Below are 26455 nucleotides of genomic sequence, written 5' to 3'. Positions count from 1 at the left end.
CAATTCCCCAAGAATACAATATTTCTGCAGCTACTTGAGATTACAGAGCCATAACACTGATAAAAATTATCATTCTGTTTATTTTAAGTAAAATAACGCTCACTGAGAGAATGTTCCCATTTGCTTGCACTTATGGTAAATAGAGAACTGCGATTCAGGAAACATACCGAGAAGTACTGCTCCGCCTCAAGCTGATCTTGCAGTTCCTTCATTTGAAGGTCATCAACAGACCGTGCCGTCTTCACCTTGTGCAGTTCCTCCTCAACAGACTTCTTGCCCTCTCTGAGCTGCGTTACTTCACGGGTTAACTGTGTTTCTCTTGCTCGGAGATGAGCCGCCTCAGAGGTCACTAAGCCCACCTCTGACTGAAGCGCTGACTTCTTCTGCTGTTCCTGTTCAACTTGTGCTTGCAATGTTTTCACCTGGGCATGATGGAATAATTTTATTTTATTTATTTGAAATTAATAAACTCAACAGTATGACATACATTTCTTGACATATTCATAGAGGAAACAAAGTGAAAGCAGCAGGCTGAGGAAGAGGAGAACACATGGAGATTTATACCTGATTCCTCAAACTTTGAGTAAAAAAGTAAAACTGTCCCACTACACGCCATATAGGCGCTTGGGGGGAGTTTAGGTATAGCTCCTATTCATTCTTAACCTCAGCTCTAGATAGTGGTGAGTGGTTAGCGTCACGCCCTGGCCCTGCTTTACCCCTGGGAAAGGACCCCGGTACCCATTGTATAGGAGGTTGGATGGGCCCCACAGCTGGTCTGGACGCTGAGGCTAGAGGAAAAATCTTCTGCCACCGTTGGGGATCGAACCCCAGTCGTCCAGTCCGTAGTCAGTCACTATACTGACTGAGCTACTAAAAAATACTCCCAGCCTTCCTTCAGTGGTCCATGTGGTGGTGACTCTGTACAAGATACTCTAAAAACATTAAACTAGCAATGGAACATATTTAACTAAGCTGATAACTAACAATTACAGTTAACAACTTCATTTAGTCTTAATCCTTACCCTTCCACCCTATTCTCAGACACCTGCAATCTGTGTTCCTCCCTCTGAGTGAGAGACCATGTTTCGCACCCATACAAAACAACAGGCAAAATTATTGTTTTGTATACTTTAATTTTCAAGTTGTTAGAAATCAGACAGGAAGACAAAATATTTTGAACTGAGAAGTAGCAAGCATTTCCAGAATTTAGTCACCTCCTAACTTCCTCATGAGTATCATTTTGATTTGTTATTGTTGTTCCTAGATATTTGAACTTTGTCACACATTCAAAGGATTTCTTAGCCACCCTAAGATCGCCTGTCTGCTGACAACGAGATACAAACAGGTACTTAGTTTTTTCTGAGTTTACTTCTAGCCCCACCTGTCTACTAGCCTCTAGTAAAACTTCTGTGTTCCTCATTATTGTATTTATGTCATCTCCCAATAAATTAACATCATCAGTATTTGCCAATAGCTGATGTTTTCCATTCAACTGCAAACCCTCCTGCCTATCTTGGACTTTCCTGATGGCATATTCTAGTGCAAAGTTAAAGAGCAAGGGAGACAAAGCATTCCTTGTTTTAGACCGTTCTTGATGAAGAATGTCTCAGATACATATTTACCTACTCGAATTTTGCTACAGGTTTCATTTAAGCACATTTTTATTAGACTCACTAGCTTCTTTGGTATACCAAATTCAATAAGAATATTATATAGCACTTCTCTCTTCACAATTCACAATTTTTATTGGATCTGCAAGCAAATTGCCATTATCATCCTTTACCAAATTAATCTGAGGTTGATATCCTTTCTTAAAGTTATTAATGCCTCTGTACAGGTCTCTGATATTTTTTTTCCTTATTATTTGTCTCAAGTTCAGCAATTTTGCCCTTCAGGTATTCCCTTTTCTTATTCCTAAAGGTTCTACTAGCTTCACATCTCACGTTACATAGATTATCCGCATTTGTTTTGTTTGGGTCCTGCAACCATTGAAATTTTGTTTGCTTCCTTCGCTCTATTAATTTTGAACATTCTTCATCAAACCACGGTTTATTTTGCTTTCTCCTGTAGTATCCTAGTTTCTCTTTCGCTGAAATTTTGATGTAGTTTCTGATATTTTCCCACAGTCATTATAATATATTGAAAATAATGAAAGTGTTCAGTATACGTTTTGTTCCTGTATGAGCCCACTCCACTGACCAACCCTTCCTAACAAACCATTTGCTTCACCTTTAGAGCATCAAGGAATCAGGTATATGTTCATTCTGGTAATATATGCACTCTTAATCAAAATAGGGGGGACAGATATGACTGAACCTACAACAAGCATAATTATAAGTTCTTAGGTTCTTAGGTGGTTTTTGTTTTAACAAGTGATTGCAATGTGCTGTTCCAAAAAATATGTTGGTCAGGAAACTTGCCTGTGAACATCACACAAATCAGCAAATTTTCAGGATTTTTATGTTACACAATATCAATCACTCATGTAGGTAAACAGTGTTGTCTTTCAAGTTAACAGAAACATAATATTTCCTGCCTGGCATTATAATAAAAATAAAATATCTTGAAGAAAGGTTGAGTGACATGAATCTGCTTTACCTGAATCTCACTTAACGGAAAATATAATAACATAAAGATACTTAACTTCTCTGAAGTTCACTCAACTCATTACTACAACCAATACATTCAATATTCATGCTGTCCGTCCATCGATTTGTAAACAAGCAGAAACTCATGAATGGCTGAAGAGATTTTCATGAATTTTTATCTGGGCAGTTTTATTAAAACCTGTCGTGCCATTTAAATTTTGATTAAAACTAGACAACAATGGACACTTTACATGAAAACACAGAAGCAATGATGGGCATGGAAGTGCCTGAGTGAGGAATTTCCAGGCCTCTTACAAAGCTCAAATTCTAATGAGAAGAAATGCATGATTTCTTAACTTGTTGAAAATAAAAACAATATCAATCTGCTAGCAAACCTATGTTAGTTTGTAAGTGAAATATGGAACAAGAGGTTAAGCTAGTATGTCAGTACATCCAAATATTCACATAAAAAAATTAATTCCTGTACATCAGAATCTCTGAACTCCAGGTAAAGATGTCATTCAACATTCGCACCCTAACATGAGTGTTTGCATGTTAAACTGGCAATGAAATTGATGCTGCAAAAGGCCCATACCTTTTCATTTTCCTGCCGATGTTCTCCTTCCAGTTTCTGTAACCGCTGCTGGATCTGTCGATAGTCAACTGACAACATGGACATCTGTCTCTCTTTCTCTTGGCACTGAAGGTCAGCCTTCTGACGAGCACTCTTTTCCTCATTCAGCTTTGTTTGCAGAGCTGTATGAAGCAGAAACATGACTAGTATTACAACACCCAAATGCCTAAATTCAAATTTTGGCAAATGGATATTAAAAATTCTACTTGATATGTACCTTAATGTAAGACCTCAAATTGAAGACACTGCCTGCACACAAGGGCCTAAATATGAAAAAACTACACAACAACTTTATCCGACTGCTATCCTGGCATTTGCCTGAATGGACTGAGCAAAATCACAAAAAACTAAAAACAGCTAAACTCTCGGCCAAGACTTGAACCTAAGACCTCCTCATTACAAAGCAGGCACTGGTTGCTACTAGTAACAACATTCTGGGATACAGACCTGCGTATGAATCAGGTCACTGCCTGACTCAGAAACAAAGGAATTAGATAATATGTGCTTTGTGTACACACTGACTTTTACCATTAATTTTTCATTGTTTTAACAAGTAGATGGATTTTGTTAAATAGATTCCAACTATCCTGAGTTCTATGACAGATCACACAGTACAAAACTAATATAATAATTAAGAATGCTAAAGAAAATATAATAGTAACTTACCTTTAAAAATACAATCCATTCGACCTGCAGTAAAATGGAAATTGGAAAACACCTATTTTAATTACATATATAGCAAGATAACAATCAAAATATGTTCAGTGTGCAATGCGAGTATATTGGGGCATATGACTCAGAAGAGAAGTAATGTACAGTATTTTAATTGAGTTTGGAATACCAAAGAAACTTGTTAGGTTAATTAAGATGTGTATGGAAGATGCATCTAGTAGAGTTTGTATTGGTAACCTTCTGTCAGATCCCTTCCCAGTGCACAATGGCCTCAAACAAAGAGATGCTTTATCCTCAATGCTTTTTGATTTTGCTCAAGAACATGTCATCAGGAAGATCAGAGGGAATCAGGAAGAGCTCGAATTGAATGGTGTGTACAAGGTACTTGCCTATGCTGATGGTCAATTTGCTGGGGGATGGTATGGGTACCATAAGCAAGAATGCAGAAACTCTCCAAGCTAGCAAGGAAATAGGCCTAGAAATAAATGTAGACAAAACTAAATACATGGACAAAATACGGGATCAACATCAGTAACAATGGTAAACATAATTATAAATAACACATCATTTGAAAATGTTTCAAAATGTAAGTATCTGGGAACAACAACAAATAGATATGAGGTCCATCATGAAATTAAGAGTAGAATATAACTGGGGAATGCTCGTTTTTATTCAACTCAAAAACTATATAATCTCATTTACTAACCAAAACAGTGAAGATCAGGATAAATAAAACAATAATTTTGCCAATTGTCTTGTATGGTTCTGAAACATGGTCTCTTACTTTGAAGGAAGAACGAAGATTACAACTGTTTGAAAATAAGATATTTGGACCCAGGAGGGATGAAATAAATGGGAAATTTAGAATACTGCATAACAAGAAGCTGTGTGAATTGTACGCGTCACCTAGCATAGTGAGGATAGTGAAGGTGGCGGGCTTTGGTATTGTCAGTGTTGAAACTGCGGGTTCTGCTACCAGGGAGTTAGTTAGTTAGTGCAACGTTGATATGGCTGGAGAACTAATACTTCATCGCCCTGATGACGGAGGCAGTATGACCTCTGAAACCTTGGTTAACATCGACCAGACTACACAGCGCAACAACCCAGAAGACAGAAATCTTCATACTCACTGTTGTGAAAACCTCAAATCTTACATAAATACTTTCTGTCTGCACTGCACAGAACTCTATCCCTTATCTGTCCAGTGTCGCAGGAACCCTGATATTACAAATTTATTGTTCCTATAATTTGTTTAGGCTCCTGCAATGTCATAAGTCATTATGGTAATTTTCCATTATAATATCATGTACAAGATGGTGCAGACAGTGCTGTAACCAAGGAAACTGTTTATGTCAATTTGTTACTTTTCCATACTCTACATGACCATAAATGAAAATGCACAGAGGATATAAACATTTTTATAAAATATAAATCTAAACAATACAGAAAGGGATGAACAAGAATTGTTACTGATGATGGCTGTCTTTTGGGTTGTTGTACCATGTACCCTGGTAGAAGTTTACTGATGTTTCAGAGGTGCTAAATGCCTATATTATCACGGTGATCTCTTTGATGATTTTGCAGCAAGAACCACTGAAACTTTGGTAAACTTCTACCAGATTACATGGCACAACAAACCACCACCACCATGACAACCTCATATCTCACAAGAGTTATTACACTTACATTCTTTTGTTTGTGTCATCCTTACTAATTCAGTAATGCTCCTCTCACCTTTAACTACTTCAAGGTTTGCTTCCTCCTTGCTAACCATGCGACTACGTTCAGTCTCCTCATGAGCGCGCACCTCCTGCTGATACCTGTTCTCAGAGGCCTTTAGCTCCAAGCCAAGAGACGCACACTCTTTCTCCAATGATGACACTTTCTCACTCAGTTGACGATTGTCTTCAGTTAACTTCAATTCACGTTGCTTAGCCTGTTCCAGTTCACCGTGCAAACACTGCAAGCGACCTGTAAATAATGAAGACAATGAAAACAGCCTAGTCCTCCACACTGTGCAGTATTATTTTAACATCTCTAATCCACCCTGACTTTATTGAGGAATTATATTACAAGAATATTAACATCACAGACCCTACTTTATCTTTTAACAATGATATTTACATAACTTGAAAATTAATTTTCTTCAAGAAAGATGTTTAAAACTGTAATTTCATGTTTTAACTTCCATATTTTTAATCTTTACCACTTCAGGATGCAATCTATATAAGCTTAAATTATTCCAATCAGATATTTCTGTTATGACAAACATTTTACTTTATGTGAAACCCATGCAGTAGATCCATACTATTGGTCACTACACATGTAAATGTATGTGTATATATATCTGTATAGCACATTGTTCCTATTTATGAAACATATACTACACACACAGTGCTTTATACCTGAAGATGACCTGTTAAGGTTGAGACATGTCACAGAAAATATTTTTTTGGAAGTAATTCTTTCTGAATAAAGTGTGCAGACAGTTTATCATCAGCAGTTTCACCTGAATACACAACAGAATAAAACCTCTCAAATTGCATTTTAATTAGTCTAACTAAAGAAGCTGACACCAAATTTCATGCTTCAAGGCCACGGAAGGACTTCATCCTTTACAGTACAGCTTAAAGTCACAGCACAGAATTGCTAGCTTTCCTATGCTGCTGGTTTTTAGCTGTTGTCAATAATCCAGGGTCCACTGTTCATGTTGCAATGTTGTACGATTTTGCTGATACCTTGAAGCATGCCATTTGGTGAAGGGTACTACAGTTTCATGAATATACTAAATTCAATGGAAATGTCGTACAATACTTCTCTTATAATATAATTATACTTCTTCTCAAAGTCTATAAATGTGTGTCACACTGACCCTTTTTTTCTCTCCAGTATTTGATAAAATCAGAATATTCGATTAGTAGTAGATTTATTACATTGAAATGCATACTGATGATCCAAATAAAGTGTGTCTAGATACAGAGTTAAACTCGAGAGAAGAATGTTTAACAAAACTTTATACAAAGTTGATAACAAGTAACATTACTTTATAATTACAATGGTCAAATGTATTCACCTTTATATAAGTGTATATTAACAGATTTCTTAAATTACTCTAGAAATTCTTTCTTACTTCAAAGAGAATAAGTAAACTTGTAGATCTCAGAACATACTGAATTACCCCCCTCCTGGATCAATTTTGCAAGAGACTGACCAATAATTGGCAATTCACACCTTTTCAACTTTTCAATAACATCCTTAAGTCAAAAGAATTACTCTTAGGTACTAATGGCACAGACGCATTTATTTCAGTTTGCCTAACATCATGAGCTCATTTATACTCAGCAGCTGACAGAAGTGATTCTTCCACCTATTCAAAATATTTTTTTGAATCTGCATGGTGATAACCATTCTCATCATTTACCACTTTCCTATAGTGGTTACTTTTTATTAATTGATGCCACTACACAGGTCTCTGTGCTTTTTATTCTTAATATCTGTTTCAGGCTCATTAATTCTGTCTTTCTGATATTTCTCTCTCTTGTTTCTGAAAGTTCTACTACTTTCACATATTTCACCATTTAAATCATCTCAATTCATTTTACTAAAATTTTGCAGCCATAGAATTTGTCCTGCTTCATTTAATCCAAAAATTCTGAGTGCTCTTATTTGAGATTTCAGCTTAAAATTTTCCCAAAGATCTGCATAATTTAGCTTACTGAGATTAAATCTCTCAGTATCATGGTTGTTAGTTTCTCATCCACAGACAGTCTCTCCCTAAATTAACAGTATGCAGTCATCTCCTCTAAAATACTGTATACCAAAAAACTGTTAAAGTTACAAATCATTATGAATATTGTAAAATTATGTTTCCCAGTATTAAAGCAGTTTTGTGGCACATACATAAATTCCCATTTCTAAATAACTCCATCAGTGTCAGAAAAATAAGCACAAAATGCAGAAAAGCTCACAAAGTGTTCGAGCAGAAACATCTGTTCGAAGGACGGAAAATGTGGACCCTCAAGAGGGCCTTTATGAAACGTCAATCAGAAAACTGGCCAGTCATTCTCCAATACGAGGTGCGATCGGAAAGTTTCCAGACTGTGTCAATAGCGGGCGAACCGGATGTAGTACAAGCTTCTGCCTTTAGGGGGTGCGCCCTACATTCATAGTGAATCAGTGTGCCAGCCGGCATCATCGAGTTAGCATTTGTTTCTTAGTTACGGGCGTTTTGGTAGTGCATTACACCGACCCTCCTGCGATTTCGGAATGGCGGATTTTCATGAACAAATCAAATTTTGCCAAAGACTAGCCAAAACGGCTACGCAAACCTATCAAATGCTAAAGCAAGCATTTGGGGAGTCCGCAATGGGTCGTGCACAAACTTTCGTGTGGCATTCACGTTTTAAAAATGGCCAAACCTCTGTCGATGATGACGAGCGTTCTGGACGACCATCTTCGAGCACAACGCCCAAAAATGTTACGAAGATTCGGCAGGCCATTCACGAAGATCGACATCGTACCATCAACGACTTGTGCGACATTGTTAGGATAGGCTATGGGACCTGTCAGATGATTCTAAAGGAAGAACTCCACATGCAACGCATCATGACAACGCGCCAGCGCACACCGCCCTCAAAGTTCGGCAGTTTTTGGCCTCAAACACCATGGCCGTCATCCCGCACCCTCCTTATTCGCCGGATTTAACTCCGTGTGACTTCTTCCTCTTCCCAAAGATGAAAATTCAGCTAAAGGGAAGGATATTTGAGACGACAGAAGAGATTCAGGCAGAATCGCAGATGGTGCTTGACAGGCTGACAAAGAAAGATTTCCAGGGATGCTTCCAGGCTTGGCAGCGGCGCTGGGATCGTTGTGTCACTCCCAGGGGAACTACTTTGAGGGTGATGGATGAATTTAATACCTGAGATAAGTGTACGGGTTTTTATAGGCGCAGTCTAGAAACTTTCCGATCGCACCTCGTACAGGGGGTATTTTTCGTAAATAAATTGGACTGATTCCTACAGTTATTCATGTATGTCTAAACATCAGGTATAATATTTTGTAGACCCTGTCTCAAAATCAACAGAAGTGGACAGACTTTCTTACTATCAAGTTAGCAGGCAAAAGCAGCACTTCTGTCCTTCATACTGGACAGTGTGTTTGCAAAATAGAAGGCAATGCAAATTCTGTATAAAAAGCAGTATTGTACCTTATAAAACAGTAAACATTTGACACCACTTTATCGCTGGAAAATGTTACAGAAAAGTGGAAAATGAAATGCAAATTATCAAAAGATATTACGTCAAGTAAGAAGAAATGACAATAAGTCTAATTAACAATAATCATGAAGATTTCTGTCTTCTGGGTTGTTGCACTGTGTAGTCTGGTCGATGTTTACCATGTTTCAGAGGTTATACTGCCTCCGTCATCAGGGCCCTGATGACGGAGGCAGTATGACCTCTGAAACAACAACCCAGAAGACAGAAATCTTCATACTCACTGCTGTGAAAACCTCAAATCTTACACAATAATAATCATGCCTGTTAAAATGTTAATGGGGGGGGGGGGGGCCAGAATACCTTCAAGTTCTTGCTGCAGATCAGACGCCTGTGTGCGTGAGCTTTTCTCCTGCGAAAGCTGACCCTGAAGGACTGCCACCTCTTGCTGCAGAGCATCCCTCTGTTGTTGCAATGTTGACAACATTCCCTGAAGCTCCATATGTATTTGCTCACTGGCCGATTTGGCAACTGTAAGTTCTGCAACCTGTTTTCTTAATCGTGTTGACCCCTCAGCTTCTGCCTTCAGCTTCTCTTGCATGTCAGAAACCTACAGTGAAATACAAAGTCAAATGTTTTAACTGTGTCTCAAAAATCACCAACCACATTCACTTCCACAATGTTTATATAGAATAATTATTAAGTCAGATAAGTGTGCAGATTTGCTAAAGTACAGTCCTGATGGAAGATGTTCAAAATTATCATTTAAGGATGCAATTGTTTAACAAGCCTCAATATAAACGTAACCAAAACTCATTATCAGAAGCATAACTGATAAGAGTATAGGATAAAAACTCACAAAATTCTATTAAATTGAATATGTGTGGAAACAGGGAAGAATTAAAATTACTTTACTAACAGTCTTATTTATGGAAAGACATTCAAGGCATCGGATAAGATGAACATCAGACAATTCTGAGATTTTATCACATTAGCAAAGGTTTTTATCTCACTATTATAGCAATACATTCTTTCACAAAATTATTTAAAAACACATGTATTTTGACTCCTGACTAAAATCAGACTTTGGAAAAGTACATCAGTCTGTTGTTCAGTTTCCTTTAGCTGAGCAGTCTACAGATATATACAAAGCATTGTAAATTATAATTATAATGAATAGGTTATTATAAGGACAAAGGTTCGTCAAAGTCCTAAGAAAATCACGCATTCATATTATATTACACAAAACTGAAAGCTGTAATACCTGCTTCTCCAGCACATTTATCTTGTCATTGACCTGCTGATTGTTGTTCATCTCCCTTGTCCTCTTGTTCTGTTCCTCCTCCAACTTCCTCTTCAAGTCTTGAAGAAATGACTCTGCTTTTCTGCGCACTTCTGACTCATTCTCAGCTTTTCTCTGTGACTGAAAGGAAAACAATGGTCTTTTGAATTCTGGTGCACACTTTCTGTCATTACCTTGGAACATTTGTCATGAAACTTTCACAAATTTAGTCTCCTCTCACAGCTATCCAATTTCATCATTTTATAAGTGAAGTGTGTTTATATGCTGTTTAAGCCTATTCATGTCCAGTATTAAGTTCTTTGCAAACTAACTTTTACTTTACATCATGCAAAATCTGAATCATTCAACAACCAAGTTCTGCAAAGAACTCGTTACTCACTTTCTTTTCCTTCCACCTGAACAAAGAATGGACAAATTTATAAACTCAAAGTAACATAATCTAAAGATGGCTGTCTTCAGACTCACCACCATGAAAACCTCAAATCCTACATAACATAACCTAAAGATCATTATGCAAAATTTGTACTAGTGTAAACATAACATAAAAGGCACATGTTACTGTCATATTCATAATTTCCAGAGCACAAAACAGTGCTTTTTTCTTCAATGCTGACATTTCACCATACTAAATCCTGCAACCCTGGCTACAATGTTTTAGCAGTTATCATCACCAAATCAAATTGGAAATACACAAGCATACCTCGTTTTATTCCGCTTCGCAGATATTGCATTTTTTACAAATTGAAGGTTTGTGGCAACCCCGCATCGAGCAAGTCTATCGGCGCAATTTTTCCAACATCATGTGCTCACTTCGTGTCTCTGTATCACATTTTGGTAATTCTCGCATAGTTTTTTTAGATATAATGCTATTGCACACTTAATAGACTACAGTATAGTGTAAACATAACTTTTATATGCACTGGGAAACCAAAACATTCGTGTGACGCACTTTATTGCGATATTCACTTTATTGCAGTGGTCTGGAACCGAGCCCGCAATATATCTGAGGTATGCCTGTATTGTGAAGTCATGTTAGTATTTCCCATTGCGACTTAAGTATTTACTACTGCAACAGATGACAAACACAGACCTCCGTGACAATCTGAAAAAACCATATACTACACAAAAAACATTCAGCACATATGCAAACATGCCTTGATAAACAACAGCAGATCCTCCTAGATAAAGTAAACCATTTAAATTCACAATTTTACCCCATCAAGACTTAATGAAACTTGGAATATTTCAAGTGCTTCTTCCAAAACATAAGCAAAGATTGGTCCAGCAGCCCTGAATAATTAACGTTTGTAAATGTATATAATATTTAATCAAGTTTAACTAGAACAAAACAATTTTACAAAACAGATACACTGTTTTAAACTAAAAACTGCAAACATTGCATCTAAATAACAGATTTTTGAAGGCCTAATGATGGTGATATAAACAATGAAACATGCTGTCTTAATAAAATTAATGCGTTATACAAAGTTGATGGAGACAGATCATCATAAATAATTGGAGTATGTGGTATGTGATACAAGACAGACTGCTTCAATATAAAATGCATGCTCACCTCTTTGAGATCATGCTTGAGAATGGTGAGGTTCTTCTCCAACATCGTCACCTCTTCTCGCAGCTCAGTCTCCCGACTGGTAACAGCCTCCAGCTGAGACAGCAATGTCCTCTGTTTTGTTTCTAGAGTCTCCACCAGGAGACGCTCACATTCCAGCTGCCCTTCAAGCTGGTTTACTTGCTGGGCTGATGCAGTCTTACTAGATGCTGGTGCCCCCAGAATGTGGTTAGGGATACTCTGTAGAAATAATATAAGAAAGAAACCACACATGATGAACAAATGCAGTTCACATTAATTTGAACGACTAATATTTTTATCATCAAAACTATCTTTTTATAACCAAATTTTTCTAGGCTAATGTTATTAATGCTTCGGGAAAAAGTTCAGAGGAAGACATTAGTTCTCTTGGAGGTGAGTTGAGATTGTTACCATCACACTAGGAAATGTCCTCAGTGACCTAAAGACATACACAGACACACAAAGCAAGCAAACAACTTCCTTGTTCAGTTTCTTTATTATGAAACATACAGAAAAACACTTCAAACAGACAGTTCTCCGGAACCATGGTTCCACTGTCAAATTTTATACATCAGAAGTAGAGGAGTATGAGTAGTTTGAAAATGTAAGCAAGCAAAAATTTTCGACAAATTTTATAAATATCAATGCAGCAGTTAGAGAGTTGTTACTTTTGAACAAACTGATGAATAAATGGACAGACAGACACTGCAGAGTTAATAGGAATATTTTTGCAGCTCCAATGTAAACATGCCTAAAACTGACCCAGATAAATTGCACTCATGTAGCACCATCAGTCTTTGCTACAAGGCCTGACAAAAATAACGAGACTAATGATGTAACCGTGATCGCCCTTGAAATAGTTCCCTTCGGAGCTGACACACACCTGCATACAATGCTGCCACTGATGAAAGCAGTGCTGTAGATAATTTTTTGTAATTTTTTGCAATCTGACATTGTCTGTCCGAGCGCAAAAACACGTATGTACAGAAACACTCGCCCACCGCTACCAAGTGAAGTGATCAAGTTGAAACTTGCATCACTGGTAGAGGATAGATCAAGGTCAAATATGGTCTTTTTTTTCGCCCTCACTAGTACTAGTTGCCTAGTTACAGCATAAAATTCGTTACTTTTGTGTCAGATTTCACCACTACTCTATCAGAAAGGAAATATCAAGTATATTTGTCTTCCACTCACCGTGTCCACCTTGCATGATGAATATTCCCAAGGTATATGAAAGAGACAAAAGTAGCAAAACTAAATTCACAAGAACTCAAGCTATTTACAACAAAATAAAATAATTACTTTGAAAGCACAGTACATCACAGCAGACCACATGATACTCACCACATCCAATACCTGTTTGTCGGCGATGCTCCTTCCTGTCAACAACCTGAAACAATATTATATTTGAGGCTCTCAACACCACGTGGACTTAGAGGTAGATACTAACATTCTGGAGAAACACACGGCCTCCATCTTCAAGGCTGAAGATGGAGGCAGTATGTTTCTCCAAAACATTGGAATCTACCTGTTTGCCTACTTGCATGATACCTAGAAGACCAACACCGACAACCTGAAACAATTACTTCTAAGTTACTGGATATGAGTAATAAGAGAAGACAAATTACAAAATGCAATATTAACCTACTCAGCAGATAAATCAATTGCTAATCAACATGTGATAATAAGCACCTGTGTGACAGCTTGAAAGCTGCATGATTTAGTAAGTTCTGACAATTAAATGGCCAGACTAATTCTATTAGGAAATTGTCAAAACTTTTAGTGTGGTTATTTTCACAGTACAAGCTTCCAGTGTACCTGCCATGCCTAAAAACACTGCTAAAAATTGTTTTCCAAAATTCTTACCGAGACTTTTAATACCACTTTAGCAGAAAATTTCTTCATTTTCAAATCTTTCATTTAAATCAATCTCACAGTTTCTCTGTTCATGTTCATTTATTTTTCAACTATCAAATGATAATCATATGTAAGATTTGAGGTTTTCACAGCAGTGAGTATAAAGATTTCTGTCTTCTGGGTTGTTGCGCTGTGTAGTCTGGTCGATGTTAACCAACGTTTCAGAGGTCATACTGCCTCCGTCATCAGGGCGATGAATATGCCAATAGGGTTTGTGGGGCTACGTTTATAGGGCCAGAATGTGAAAGGTGTAGCCTGCCCCGAGCCAATGGGAGCAGGCGTGGGAGTGGACCAATGGGAGCTCGTGGGCAAGTGTGGGAGAGGGAGAGAAAGTAAAGAGTGCACCACCAGAACCAACCAGACCACTAACATGGCCCTTATCAGGGCCTGGATCCATCTAACCGAACTCACCTTTCTCTCTTTACTTTCTCTACCTCTCCCACACTCGCCCACACGTTCCCATTGGTCCACTCCCACGCCTGCTCCCATTGGCTCGGGGCAGGCTACACCTTTCACATTCCGGCCCTATAAACCTAGCCCCACAAACCCTATTGGCATATTCATCGCCCTGATGACAGAGGCAGTATGACCTCTGAAACATTGGTTAACATCACCAGACTACACAGCGCAACAACCCAGAAGACAGAAATCTTCAAATGATAATCATGTTCCATCATCTGAGACACTTTTCCCATATGTGGATCAACTTTTTAAGTTGTCACAGAGCTGGATTTGTCATCATTTTGAAATCACAAAAGCCAGCGCTTTACTCACTGATCCATCTACTTAAGCTTCCTGTAACGTTTTACGAACATAAATGCTAATTCTATTCAGATTCATTGGATTTTTAACAATGCTCGCCCATGTTTCTAACAAGCAAACTGCTACCACAAAACAAATTAATCCCCAACAATTGTTTGACATAAAATTGCTAGATCATTAACCAACTTACCATTGCTACACAAAAAACATCAATCCAGTTATTTACAAGTCCAGAACACATGAACATTTGATTCATATTACCTTGGTAATTCACACTACTGTGGCAAATCTCCAAGAAGACAGAAGAGATAACATCCCAAGCAAAACATACGAGGTCTGTCCAAATTATTTTTTTCCGCGGTAAGTAATGGCGAAAGGGTGCGGAAACTGAGCATAGTGGTAGAAGGGACTTTCATGTGCATGCGTGATTTTTTGCTTCCTCGCAGCACCGCCGGATGCGTCTGTCGCTGCCAGATAGCGAAGTGGTGTAACACGTGTTCGTCGCATTCTCGTTTCGCTCAAGATGACGGAACGCTTGGAGCAGCGATACTGCATCAAGTTTTGTCAGAAACTTGGGGATACCCAAGCACAAACAATCCACAAAATTCAGCAGGCTTTCAGCGATGATGCAATGGGGGGCTAATCTAATTAAAGAGTGCTTCAACCGCTTTAAAGATGGCCGCATTTCGGCGGACAGTGACCAGCGTTCCAGGAGACCATCAACGAGCTGAAATGCTGATGTCATTGACAGAGTGCAGACATTGATCATGGAGGACCGTCGTTTGACCGTCCGGAAAATTGCTGATGAGGTTGGGATCAGCAGAGGTTCCGCAAACACGATTTTAACTGAGGATTTGGGCATGCGAAGAGTGGCGGCAAAATTTGTGCCCAAGCTGCTTTCGCCGGAGCAGCAACAACTCTGCCTTGAGGTAGCACAGGACATGCTGGAGTGCGCCAACAGGGATCCTGAGTTCCTGAAGACTGTGATCACTGGTGACGAGTCGTGGGTGTATGAACATGACCCGGAAACCAAGGTCCAGTCATCACAATGGAAGCATCCAACATCCCCAAGGCCCAAAAAAGCACAACAGGTTCGGAGCAATGTGAAGGTGATACTGACTGTTTTCTTCGATTACCAGGGTGTTGTGCATCATGAGTACGCACCACTAGGCCAAACTGTCAATAAGGAGTACTACCAAGAAGTCCTCCGTCATCTTCGTGATGCAGTTCGGAGCAAGAGACCGGAGCTGTGGGACACACACAACTGGCAGCTGCATCATGACAACGCCCCAGCTCATTCATCACACCTGATCCAGGTTTTCCTGGCCAAGCACGGCATTCCGCAGATTCGCCAGGCTCCCTACTCTCCTGACATGGCTCCTTGTGATTTCTGGCTGTTCCCGAGAATGAAGACGCCGCTAAAAGGCTCGTTTTGACAGCTGCGAGGACATCATACAGAACGCGACGGCGCAGCTGCACACCATTCCAAAATAATCCTTCCAGAATTGCTTCCAGCGATGGAAGGACCGCTAGACTAAGCGTGTGGAGTCACAAGGGGCCTACTTTGAAGGGGATTAGGTATTGTAACCCCCAGATACAGAACTTTGTTTTCCCGGCCCAAGGTCGGATACTTTTTGGACAGACCTCGTAAATTTCATTACTGTTACCAGTTAAAGAGTCTGCAATTATGTCCTCAGATTGAACAGCCCCCTTTCCAAAATACACTATTCTGCATAACTGTTACTCTCAGTAGCTGTATCAAAACAATCTTTTAGATAATTTTACATTCTAAAAGTTCTACAGATCTGAATAAACAAAATTCTGTCAGTAATATGTCAAGGACATGATGTATTTAAAATTCAGAAATAAATTGTAGAGCTAACAGTGAAGTAATTTACACTTACTGGTAATCTCTGGAATAGGTGAACCCAACAAAAGGCAAGTGATTCCCAGCAAAGGCTTTAGGAGTGGAGAAGTTCTCCTCAGGACTTTCATCCTTATCCACATCATCAAAGTTACTTGTGTCATCATCCCCTGCCAGCTCTGGCACAACAGGAGGGACACCTGCAACACACACAGTTACAAATCATTTGCAGAAGCTCACCACACAAGAAAATAACACAGCAAAACAAGCACTATGGCAGTACATGGGAGAGACAGGGTATGTACTGTTCCTTGCTTCAGATATTAAATACTTAATATCAATATTTCCAGTTACAGCATGACGGTTTCTTTCATTAGTACTCCTCACTTTAGACTCTGTAAAACCACTTTCCAATGTATCCAAGTTACACGTACAGGAAAGAGGAAATTTTGTGATGAGTTATAAACTACCAGTTCCTCAAAGAAGAGTGTGACCAAACATATTCACAAGTCAGTTACACAGCAAAGTGAAAGGATACAACTGAACTCAACATGGCGTCATGGTCTTGGATTGCCAAATTCAAGTGTGCCATCTACTTGTTGCAATATATTCATGGTATGTGTTCAACTTTCTACAAACAAAATATTAAAAACAACTATGACAAGCTATAAGAAAAGATGAAAAGGACTGTGCTTATGCAGGCACAAAACTGGTAGCAATAACAATAACGATGATGATGATAGTAGTGGTGATAATTCATATTTAACATCATGTTGAACTAATTGTGAATTCTGAATATATACCTCACCATTAACATGCATAATCAAGCTTTGATGTACTGCAAACGGTACTTACAATCCCTAAGATTATCAAAGGTCCACTGATCATTTTGGAAAAATGAATGTGACTTGATTTCCTCTACACCATTCCTCCCCAGCCGTCTTGTTCTGAAAATAATGGCACACTGATATACTGTGTATCATGCCACAGGACCCACATAATGAAACACAACTACAGAATTATTTTTCAAAGGATCATGAATTCTTAACAATGTACATAAAAAAAAGTTCCAAGGAAATGATTACACTATTTATATTCTGCTGGGAACATGAGAAAAAAGTTATTTTCTGCCTCTATCATCAGGGCTGTGATGATGCAGGCAGTAACCACCTTTTAAATGTTGGTGAACTTACACCAGGCTACACAGCGTTACAATCCAGAAGACAGCCTTCTTCAAACTGGAACATCTCACCATATATACAAGGTGAGTCAGAAGTATGTTTACAAACTTTGTGTGCGTGTTCCAGGATCAAAATTAAGAAAAAATGTTCCTATGAACATGGGGTCACAAATGTTTCATTTTTGAAATAATAGCCAAAAATAAGTTTCAATGAACTGACTTTATATCTAAGTGAATCCAGCTTCCAGCAAAGATTTTCAATTAACATTTGGGCAGGAATTGTTCGCGACATTCTTATTGGTCCACACGTTTCCAACGCATCTAACAGGACCTTCATATTGGCGATTCTTAAGAAGACGCTTGCCACGTGTCCTTGAAGATGTACACTGAACACAAGAAGACAAATGTGGTTTATGCACGACATAGCCCCAGCACACTTCTCCCATCGTGACAGATATCATCTCAATGAACAGTACCCTCAGCCATGGATTGGGCATGGTGGCCCAGTATCATGGCCACCGAGGTCACCGAACCTGACTCCATTGGACTTTTATCTGTGGGGTCACTTAAAGTCCGTCATTTATGCAACACCCATAAACAATGGTGACGACCTATGGGAACGTGTGCAGAATGCATGCCAAATGATTCGAGGAAACCCCGGTGTGCGCGCACAAATTCATCAGTCTTGTGTACATCGTGCTCGTGCATGCGTGGAGAATGGAGGAACAACCTTTGAGTATCTGTTATAAAGAAACATCCCTGTCCTTATACTTGACAATAAAGGCATACATTGAAAATTATTTTTGGCTATTATTTCAAAAATGAAACATTTCTGACCCCATGTTCATAGGAACAGTTTTTCTTATTTTTGATTCTGGAACACACACACGAAGTTTGTAAACATATTTCTGACTCACCCCATATACTTGCACACTTCTCACATTACAAAAATATTTGTTCGTAAAATTACGTATGTGGTATTCATACATCTCACACATTGCATTAAATTTAAACCCTGGAACAGAGTTTATAAATCTTATTCCTATAAACACCTACTGCAAGAATGAAACAGCATCCTACATTATCTTATAAAAATGAAGCCTACCTGTCCGTGAGGAAGCCATAGATAAGGCTTTTAGCATTGGGACTGATCTCAATGTCAGTTGGAAAGAGGAGAGAGTTGCGATGATCCATGATCTTGCTGTACGTGCCAACCAAGCTGTCAGCATAAAATGGTGTATCACCCACCAACATTTCATACAGAAACACACCAACACTCCACCAGTCACACTCACGCCCATACACCCCTTCTCCACCTTGTGACTGTAGCACCTCAGGAGAGATGTAATCAGGAGTGCCAACTGCAGTGTCTGACCGCACCAAACCATCCTTCAAGGAAAAGATTCAAACCCAATTAAATGATCACAAAAACTCAAGAAGTTTCTAATGATATCTGATTCTTTAAGGTTTAAATGTTTTGAATTTTTTCCCTGAATTGTTTCATTTTTTCTTGGTGACTGAAAAGTTTAAAACAAAGAGAAAAATGTTGAAAAACTTTAAAATAAAATATGTTTCCATATCTAAATAAGTTCACACAAATAACAACAAAAAACAAGAAACAAAGAATCTTATGACACACACATTCAAACAAAGTTCTCACACTCAAGCCAGTACAGTATAAATTAACACCTATTAAAGATCCTATATTCAATACTTTTCCTTAGACAGTATTAAAGTTTCATGATCTGAATTCTAATATTTATCTGTTAAATTCCCTCTATTCACAAATGTCCTTGATCCACTGTCCACTAGTCAAAAAACAGATACTTTACTACAGATACTGAATGAGAGCCATTCATTTTATTTTAACCCCTTTCCAGATACTCACAATATCCATCCTCATACAGGTACCAAAATCAGCAAGTTTCAGGTGCCCATGTTTGTCTAAAAGCATGTTGTCTGGCTTTACATCTCTGAAACAAACCATAAGAATTCTCACCTGAATTACAAGGAATTTTCTTCAATGTGTAACTGCTAAAGGTAGCAAAACCTCAGAACCACTGTAGAAGAACTTGCAAAGTGAAGTTAGTTCCACCATTGTTCAAGTATGTATCGCAAATTATCCATCTTCCATTTTAATTAACTAACTGGAAGTGGCCTAGCAATTATAAGATGCCAGCACCTTTTATGCATCATTCACTTAAAACAACAAAATATAGTCAGTGGTTGCTGCTGGCCACATAAAAATCATCACTAGCCCAGTTTTATTAATTAAATTCAAAATTTAATTTGTTCAATACATCTGCCAATATCAACTTTAAAAATAATAGTCAATGATGCTCAATGTTACTTTTTAATAGTCATACATTCAAATGACAAACACCAGAATTTGAGACTCCTGAAATTCCCTATGCAGATGCCTCAATGTACACTTCAACCTGGAATTTTCCTTTTAATATGTTCCATGTGCATATAATCAGTGACCCAGGACACCAATAAATGAGTTCAAGGTGATGTTACCCCATTATCATATAATTGTCATCTGTCTGGTAGTAGAACCCAAAGGTTTGCCAACAACACCAAACCCATGGACATTATCTTCAACCACTTCCATCCACCTCCTATTTCCTGAGATCAATCTTAACATTATCCTACCTCCTTTCTGGTCTTTCAACCTTTCAAGATGCCCCCCCAAAAAAAGAAATTTTATGGATTTACTGTGTAAGAACTAAAAGTATTTAGACATAATGTAAAAGGATGAGAAATGTGGAGGGTCACAAAGTAAACATATTAAGATCCATAAATAAATTGTCCACATGTGGAAAGCTCCCTGTGCGTCTTTCAATATTGATCTATCTCTAAAGCAATCATTTTAAATTCTAAAAACATTGTGTAAATTTCGTTATAATTTCTCAGAAACGATAATGTGCGGGAAAATTGTGGGACAGGACTAAAATTTTTGAACGGTTGGTGTGATAAAATGACAGTTCAAGGAACGCTAGATGTGAGAAAATGTAACATTATTTTATATGGGACTTATCAGGGACCGAAGAAGCCAGACTATGCATGCGGCAAAACGATAGTTCGGGAAACGATGGATAGAGGTTTCACTGTATATGAATAATTCCAAGATGCTAAAGATAAAGAAAAGGATGTTTGATATCTATGTAAACATGACATATGTATTAACTGTGTTCACCTAATTTCCAGATCAATACAAGTCCATCTTATAGATTACAATGAGATAAAACTTACCTATGTACAAAACCCATTGAATGAATGGCATCTAATGCCAAAACAACTTCAGCACAGTAAAATTTCGCCCACTTTTCAGGCACATCATAGTTGGACATTAAATTTACAAGATCACCACCTGAAACAAAAAAAATCTGTTATCTGTAATTCACCATCGCACTCTTCTTCGACACAAAAAAGGAATGCCAGTGTGTAGGAACACAGAAGTATTTCACAATTCAAAACATAATTAATGCATTTACTCAATAAGAAAAGGTATAAAACTGCCAGTCATTATAGTTGGCCATGGGATTGCATCAGCAGATATTTCAAGGATAAACTAAATATGGTGACCACAAAAGCGAACTCAAGCAAACAGCGGGCAGATAAGACATATCTCAAGTCTGGTAACAACTTCTCCACACTTCCCCTTCTCCATGCAACCCTGTACCCTCATAAGAACAATTCAATTCCTGCTTACAGCTTCCATAATAATGACCACGGTTAAACAGACATAACCACGTGTAAACACCTACAATACACAAACAGTTTATCATTCAGGCTTCAATGCCAGACCGCAAATTGCTCCTGTTCTCTTGTGTTGTAAAGTAAGAGGGCACACATATACAAACAAATACATAAAAAACACTTTGTTAGATTTTTAGTCTTATATTTGCACATTTCTTCCTCTGATTTACACTATCAACTTATCATGAAGAAATATGATAAAAAATGTCAGAATATATACATAAATTAATTAAATACAGTCCAAAATCATATGAAATTCATTCAGTTTTATCTGAATGCTCCATTTTATCAACAGTCAACTTAGCACATAGCGGAATGAATCACACTCCCCCACCATGCACCTCTAAATACTATTTATGTTTGTGTGATTTGTTTCATTTTATGCCATGTTGTATTTTCATCATATTTTAACAATGTCACAAAATAAGTTATACATCAAGTTGATGTTTACATTTTCAGTAGTTTTCCATATTATCTGACCATCCTTCAGTCCCATTTAGGTCACATAATTTGGATTCTACTGTACATTCAGTTTTTACTGCCATGGACTTTGATGGCTAGTAGGGCCAGATAAATACTTTTATGAGACAGAGTGAATACACAGAGGGACATCATTTGTGACAGAGTAATGATAAAGATTATGGCTAGCATTGGGGATGTACAGCTCAGTATGGACTCAATTTACAGAAGGTCCCTGGTATTTACCACATAAATATTTGAATATAAAGGTAAGGAAAAATAAAAACATATGAAGAAACCTACAATGGATGTGGTGATGTGGCAAGTCTTCAACAAGACAAATGGCACAGCAGTAAAGTATCATACATCTCAAACATAAGATCCTCATCCTTAAAAATACCAACATAAAATTTACATCAAGTAGCTTATAACTGTCGCACGGTATACTGCAGTTGTACCACTGTCACAGCCTATTCTTCTGTTCGCACAAACAGCATTTAAAATGAAAGTACAAATATCAAGCTCTGACATTACGATTTTAGCCAATTTTGTATTTTATTGAAGACAGAAAGTGAAACTAGTGGAGTCATCAAGTCCATGTCCATTCATTCTTCCATCCCAAATCAACTAAAACATTTCTTAAAGCTTGATATAAATGGCATACTGCTTGAGGTCAAAGTAAAGGGCTTACCTGGCATGTAATCCATGACCATGTAGAGGTATTTAGTATCCTGGAAGGCAAAATGAAGTTGGACAATCCACTGAGAGTTGGCATGTGCCATAATGTCACGTTCCTCCCAGAAAAATGCAGAATCTGATCGTTTAATCTGAAAAGAAAGCAATAAGATACAGTAAAACAACATATTTGTATTCCCAGATTGTATATTATTATTAACATCACCATGTTTAAGTCCCATTACTTTTCCTATCATTATCATTTCATTCTTGCAAAATATTTTTGTGACGGTCACCTTTTTTTTTCAACAACTCACTACTGTTCCAAGTTAGTCACCATGCTGCAAGTATTTGATGTGTGACTGCTCTCAAGTTAGCGGTTACCATTATTTGATCTGTCAGCCGAATCTGCTGTGTGCACTGCAGCTGTTTTATTTAAATCTGTGTCTGATAAGGCACGATGACAACTATCTATTCTGTGAAAAACGTTCATACTGCCTGACAATTGATTTTAACATGCACCATGACATTGTAAAAGTAAATTTTGTCCCGTTATAAGCCATGTAGGCGTTTGGGGTGAGTGGAGGTATAGCTCCTCTCTTCCTTGACCCCGGCACTAGATGGGGGTGAGTGGTCAGCATCACGCCCCGGCCGACTTTACCCCCGGGAAAGGACCCATTGTAGAGGAGGCTGGGTGGGCCCCAGAGCCGGTCTGGACGCAGAGGCTAGAGGAAAAATCCTCTGCCCCCGTCGGGGATCAAACCCCAGTCGTCCAGCCCGTAGCTAGTCACTATATTGACTGAGCTATCCCAGCTCATACCATTACATTGTACATTTTGTTTATAGGAATCACATGTTGTAAAGATGTCCGTCTTCTTTGGCACTATGGGCCTTTTAGACCCATGGTCTCCTCAGTTACCTTCCACCATGCATCCGACACCTTTGGACACCCAGACTTCTGAGATCCTCTTCCAACCACCTGCTCCAACCACTGCAACCTGGAGCTTTTCACATATCCTACTAAACTAATAACAGCATAGCATTCCATTAGTTCTTGATTGGTCCTAATTCTCCAGATTCCACTTTCATGAACTGCTCCAAATATTCTGCACAGAATCTTTCTTTCCCAGTGGTTAAGAGTTCTCTGGCCTGATTCTGTCATGATCCAGATCTCACAGGCATATGTGACTACTGGTCTTATAATAGTTTTATATACCAAAGGTTTTGCCCTTCCTGAGATATTTTTTGATTTCAAGATTTTTTTCCATGCTTGTATTCTAGCACTGATTTCAATCCTTGCATCAGTATCCTCTGTAATCTGCACTCCCAAATATCTGAAAGAATCTGTACGGGCAAAGCGGAATCCGTCTATATCAAGATCTTCACTTTGCTTTACATGTCTATTGGTTATCATATATTTTGTTTTCTCCTCATTCATTTGTAGGCCCAACTCTCTTGAGCTTTCTATAAAATCTTTAAAGGCATCCTCCATTGCCTTCTTTCGTCACGCCAGCATAAACACACCATTCACATACACCATATGGTCATATAATCTATTATATATGTTACCTCTTGGATTCATATGAATTTTCCACATTACTGATTTCAACACTAGATTAAAAAGAACCAGTGCCAGAGGATCACCCTCACACAAGCCTTTTTTGAATTCAAAAGTTTCTGTTCCTCATTCTGCTGTTTTAACTATACAGGTAGTTCTTTGAATTGTCATATTAACAAGCATAATTAGTTTGCAGGGAATTCCTAGATGTTGAAGGCATTTTAACAGTTGACCTCTTCCAATAATATCATATGCCTGTTTAACAAAATAATGAAGTATCTTACGTCGACACTGTACTCGCGGCATTTTTCCATGATTCTCATGGAAAATATATGATCAGTTGTGATCGGCTTTTTCTGAGGCAACACTGGTAATCTCCCAAGATTCTTTTGCATATTGGTTCATTCTTTCTGTGATGATGGCTGACAGAACCTTGAATGGAGTGTTAAGGAGCAAGATTCCATGATAGTTGTTACATGAGAACTTGTCCCCCTTTTTATAAATAGGATATATTACTGCTGTTCCCCATTCTGTAGGCATTAATTCTTGTTCCCATATCTGACAGAGGCATTGGTGAAGTGTTCCATACAATTTCTTATCTGCACATTTCAGCATTTATGCTGTTACACCATCCTCCCCAGGGGCCTTCATTCTCTTGATGACTAGTTTCATATCTTCTAAGGTCGAGGGTTCCACCTCCATCTGTTCGTTGTTTAAGTCATCCCAACCACTCTGTTCTCTGTTAGTGCCTCCTCCTAGATTCAATAATTCTTCAAAATATTCTCTCTATCTGGCAATTATCTTCATCTTTTCAGCTATTATTTTCCCGTCTTTATGCTTACAGAGGGCCGCCTGCTGGACAAATCCTTTCCTAATATTTCCAATTTCTTCATAGAATTTTCTATTATTCCTTCTTACATAATTCTCCTGCAGCTCATTCAACTTATCCATTTCCTTTTCCCTTTTCTTATGTCAGCAGATTGATTTCACTGTCTTCCTTTTTCACTATAATCCTTTGCACTTGCTCTGGTCCATCTTTGTAACGTTTCAATCCTAGCCTTATTCCCGTCTTCCAAAGCCAGTCTGTACTCTTTGTCAAACCAGTCATTTCTTTGTGGTATTTGTCTATATTCCAATACTTTCTCTGCTGCGTGCAGCAATACGCTTCTTCCCTTATCCCACTTCTCTTCTAAGTTTAGATCACTTATTTCCGACCTTGACTGTTCCATTAGCATATTTAATTCACTCTTGAACTGACGATGGCTGCACTTCCTGTTCAATGAGAACCTCTGCACTAAATTTTTTCTGGGCCTTGGGCCGAGGTTTTTCCCAGTGCAATTTTGTGCCTAAATACTACTTTTACCATGAAATGGTCACTATCAATATCGGCACCTCTGCAGCTCACGACAACAAGGATGCTCGTAGCACGTCTTCTGTCTATAAGTACATGATCGATTTGGTTCCTTGTTATCCCATCTGGAGATATCCAGGTTTCTAGGTTGATATTTTTATGTTGGAAGCATGGAATACTTATTATCATATCTCTGCCCACTGCAAAGTCAATTCCAATAATTGGTTTACACTAGCTTTCTTTACCTTATATTATTATTATAAAAAAATGTCCATACATTGCTTAACAAAAAGCAATGTTAGTTCCAGATCCAGTGTTTTATAAAATATGTGTATACCTTTCACTTCAGCTGGATTATCATCAAATACAATGTACTGTTTGTATCAAATATTAAAATCAATCTAGAATGTGATAACTGAATCAGAAAAGCATAAATTAAAATGATAATGTATATATGAAAAGCATGGTACATCACAGATTTCCTAAAAAGCCATGTAACTACAGTTGTAGCAAGCAAAAGACCATGAAAGAGGATGGTGAAGGCAGCAGAGTCCTTGAGAACCTAACAGCAATCCAGCTTGTCAAGAAATTTGTGGCCTTCTACAGAACCTTTAGTTTCATTACTGTGTTCACATGAATCTGCCACTGGACCCTATCATGAGTCAGATGAATTCATTCCATACCCCCACACTAATTCTTTAAAATCCACTTTAATATTATCCTCTTCTCAACAAGAGTATCAAAAGTAATTTCGTCCATTTTGGCTTTTCAATTAAAATTTCTGTGTGCATTTCTCATCTATCAATTTGTGTACTGCTTGCACAATCCACATTACCTCCCTTGATTTGGTCGATTTCATTTGTTTGTTGAACTTGAGTAAAAATTACAAAGCTCATCATCATTCACTTTTCTCCATCCTTCTGTTA

At 38.1% G+C, this 26455-nt stretch overlaps 1 protein-coding gene across 6 annotated transcripts in view; it reads right to left on the bottom strand.

Moving 5' to 3' along the window:
• Window positions 1-26455, bottom strand: part of Rok (Rho associated coiled-coil containing protein kinase) — a 63844-nt gene that overhangs the window by 31768 nt on the left and 5621 nt on the right. For 4 of the 6 annotated variants that reach the window (XR_015536352.1, XM_087353404.1, XM_087353405.1 and 1 more), the window contains 14 exons: window positions 22637-22772; window positions 20980-21097; window positions 19613-19697; window positions 18830-19113; window positions 17400-17491; window positions 16585-16744; window positions 13346-13391; window positions 11984-12220; window positions 10372-10530; window positions 9471-9717; window positions 5629-5865; window positions 3889-3912; window positions 3184-3344; window positions 168-422 (listed from right to left, as the gene is read on the bottom strand). Coding sequence is in view for 5 of the 6 variants with exons in the window: in XM_087353404.1 (XP_087209530.1) it covers window positions 168-422; window positions 3184-3344; window positions 3889-3912; window positions 5629-5865; window positions 9471-9717; window positions 10372-10530; window positions 11984-12220; window positions 13346-13391; window positions 16585-16744; window positions 17400-17491; window positions 18830-19113; window positions 19613-19697; window positions 20980-21097; window positions 22637-22772 (2241 nt within the window). In the remaining variant the exon portion in view is untranslated. The remainder of the gene's footprint in view (window positions 1-167; window positions 423-3183; window positions 3345-3888; window positions 3913-5628; window positions 5866-9470; window positions 9718-10371; window positions 10531-11983; window positions 12221-13345; window positions 13392-16584; window positions 16745-17399; window positions 17492-18829; window positions 19114-19612; window positions 19698-20979; window positions 21098-22636; window positions 22773-26455) is intronic. The other 2 variants (XM_087353406.1, XM_087353408.1) reach the window with 1 other exon arrangement.

Source organism: Zootermopsis nevadensis, unplaced genomic scaffold (assembly GCF_977971745.1).
Source record: "Zootermopsis nevadensis isolate Lab colony 2312 unplaced genomic scaffold, Znev_1.0 Znev_ptg000022l, whole genome shotgun sequence".
Lineage (NCBI taxonomy): Eukaryota > Metazoa > Arthropoda > Insecta > Blattodea > Termopsidae > Zootermopsis > Zootermopsis nevadensis.
This window is presented reverse-complemented; position numbering and strand designations above follow the sequence as displayed.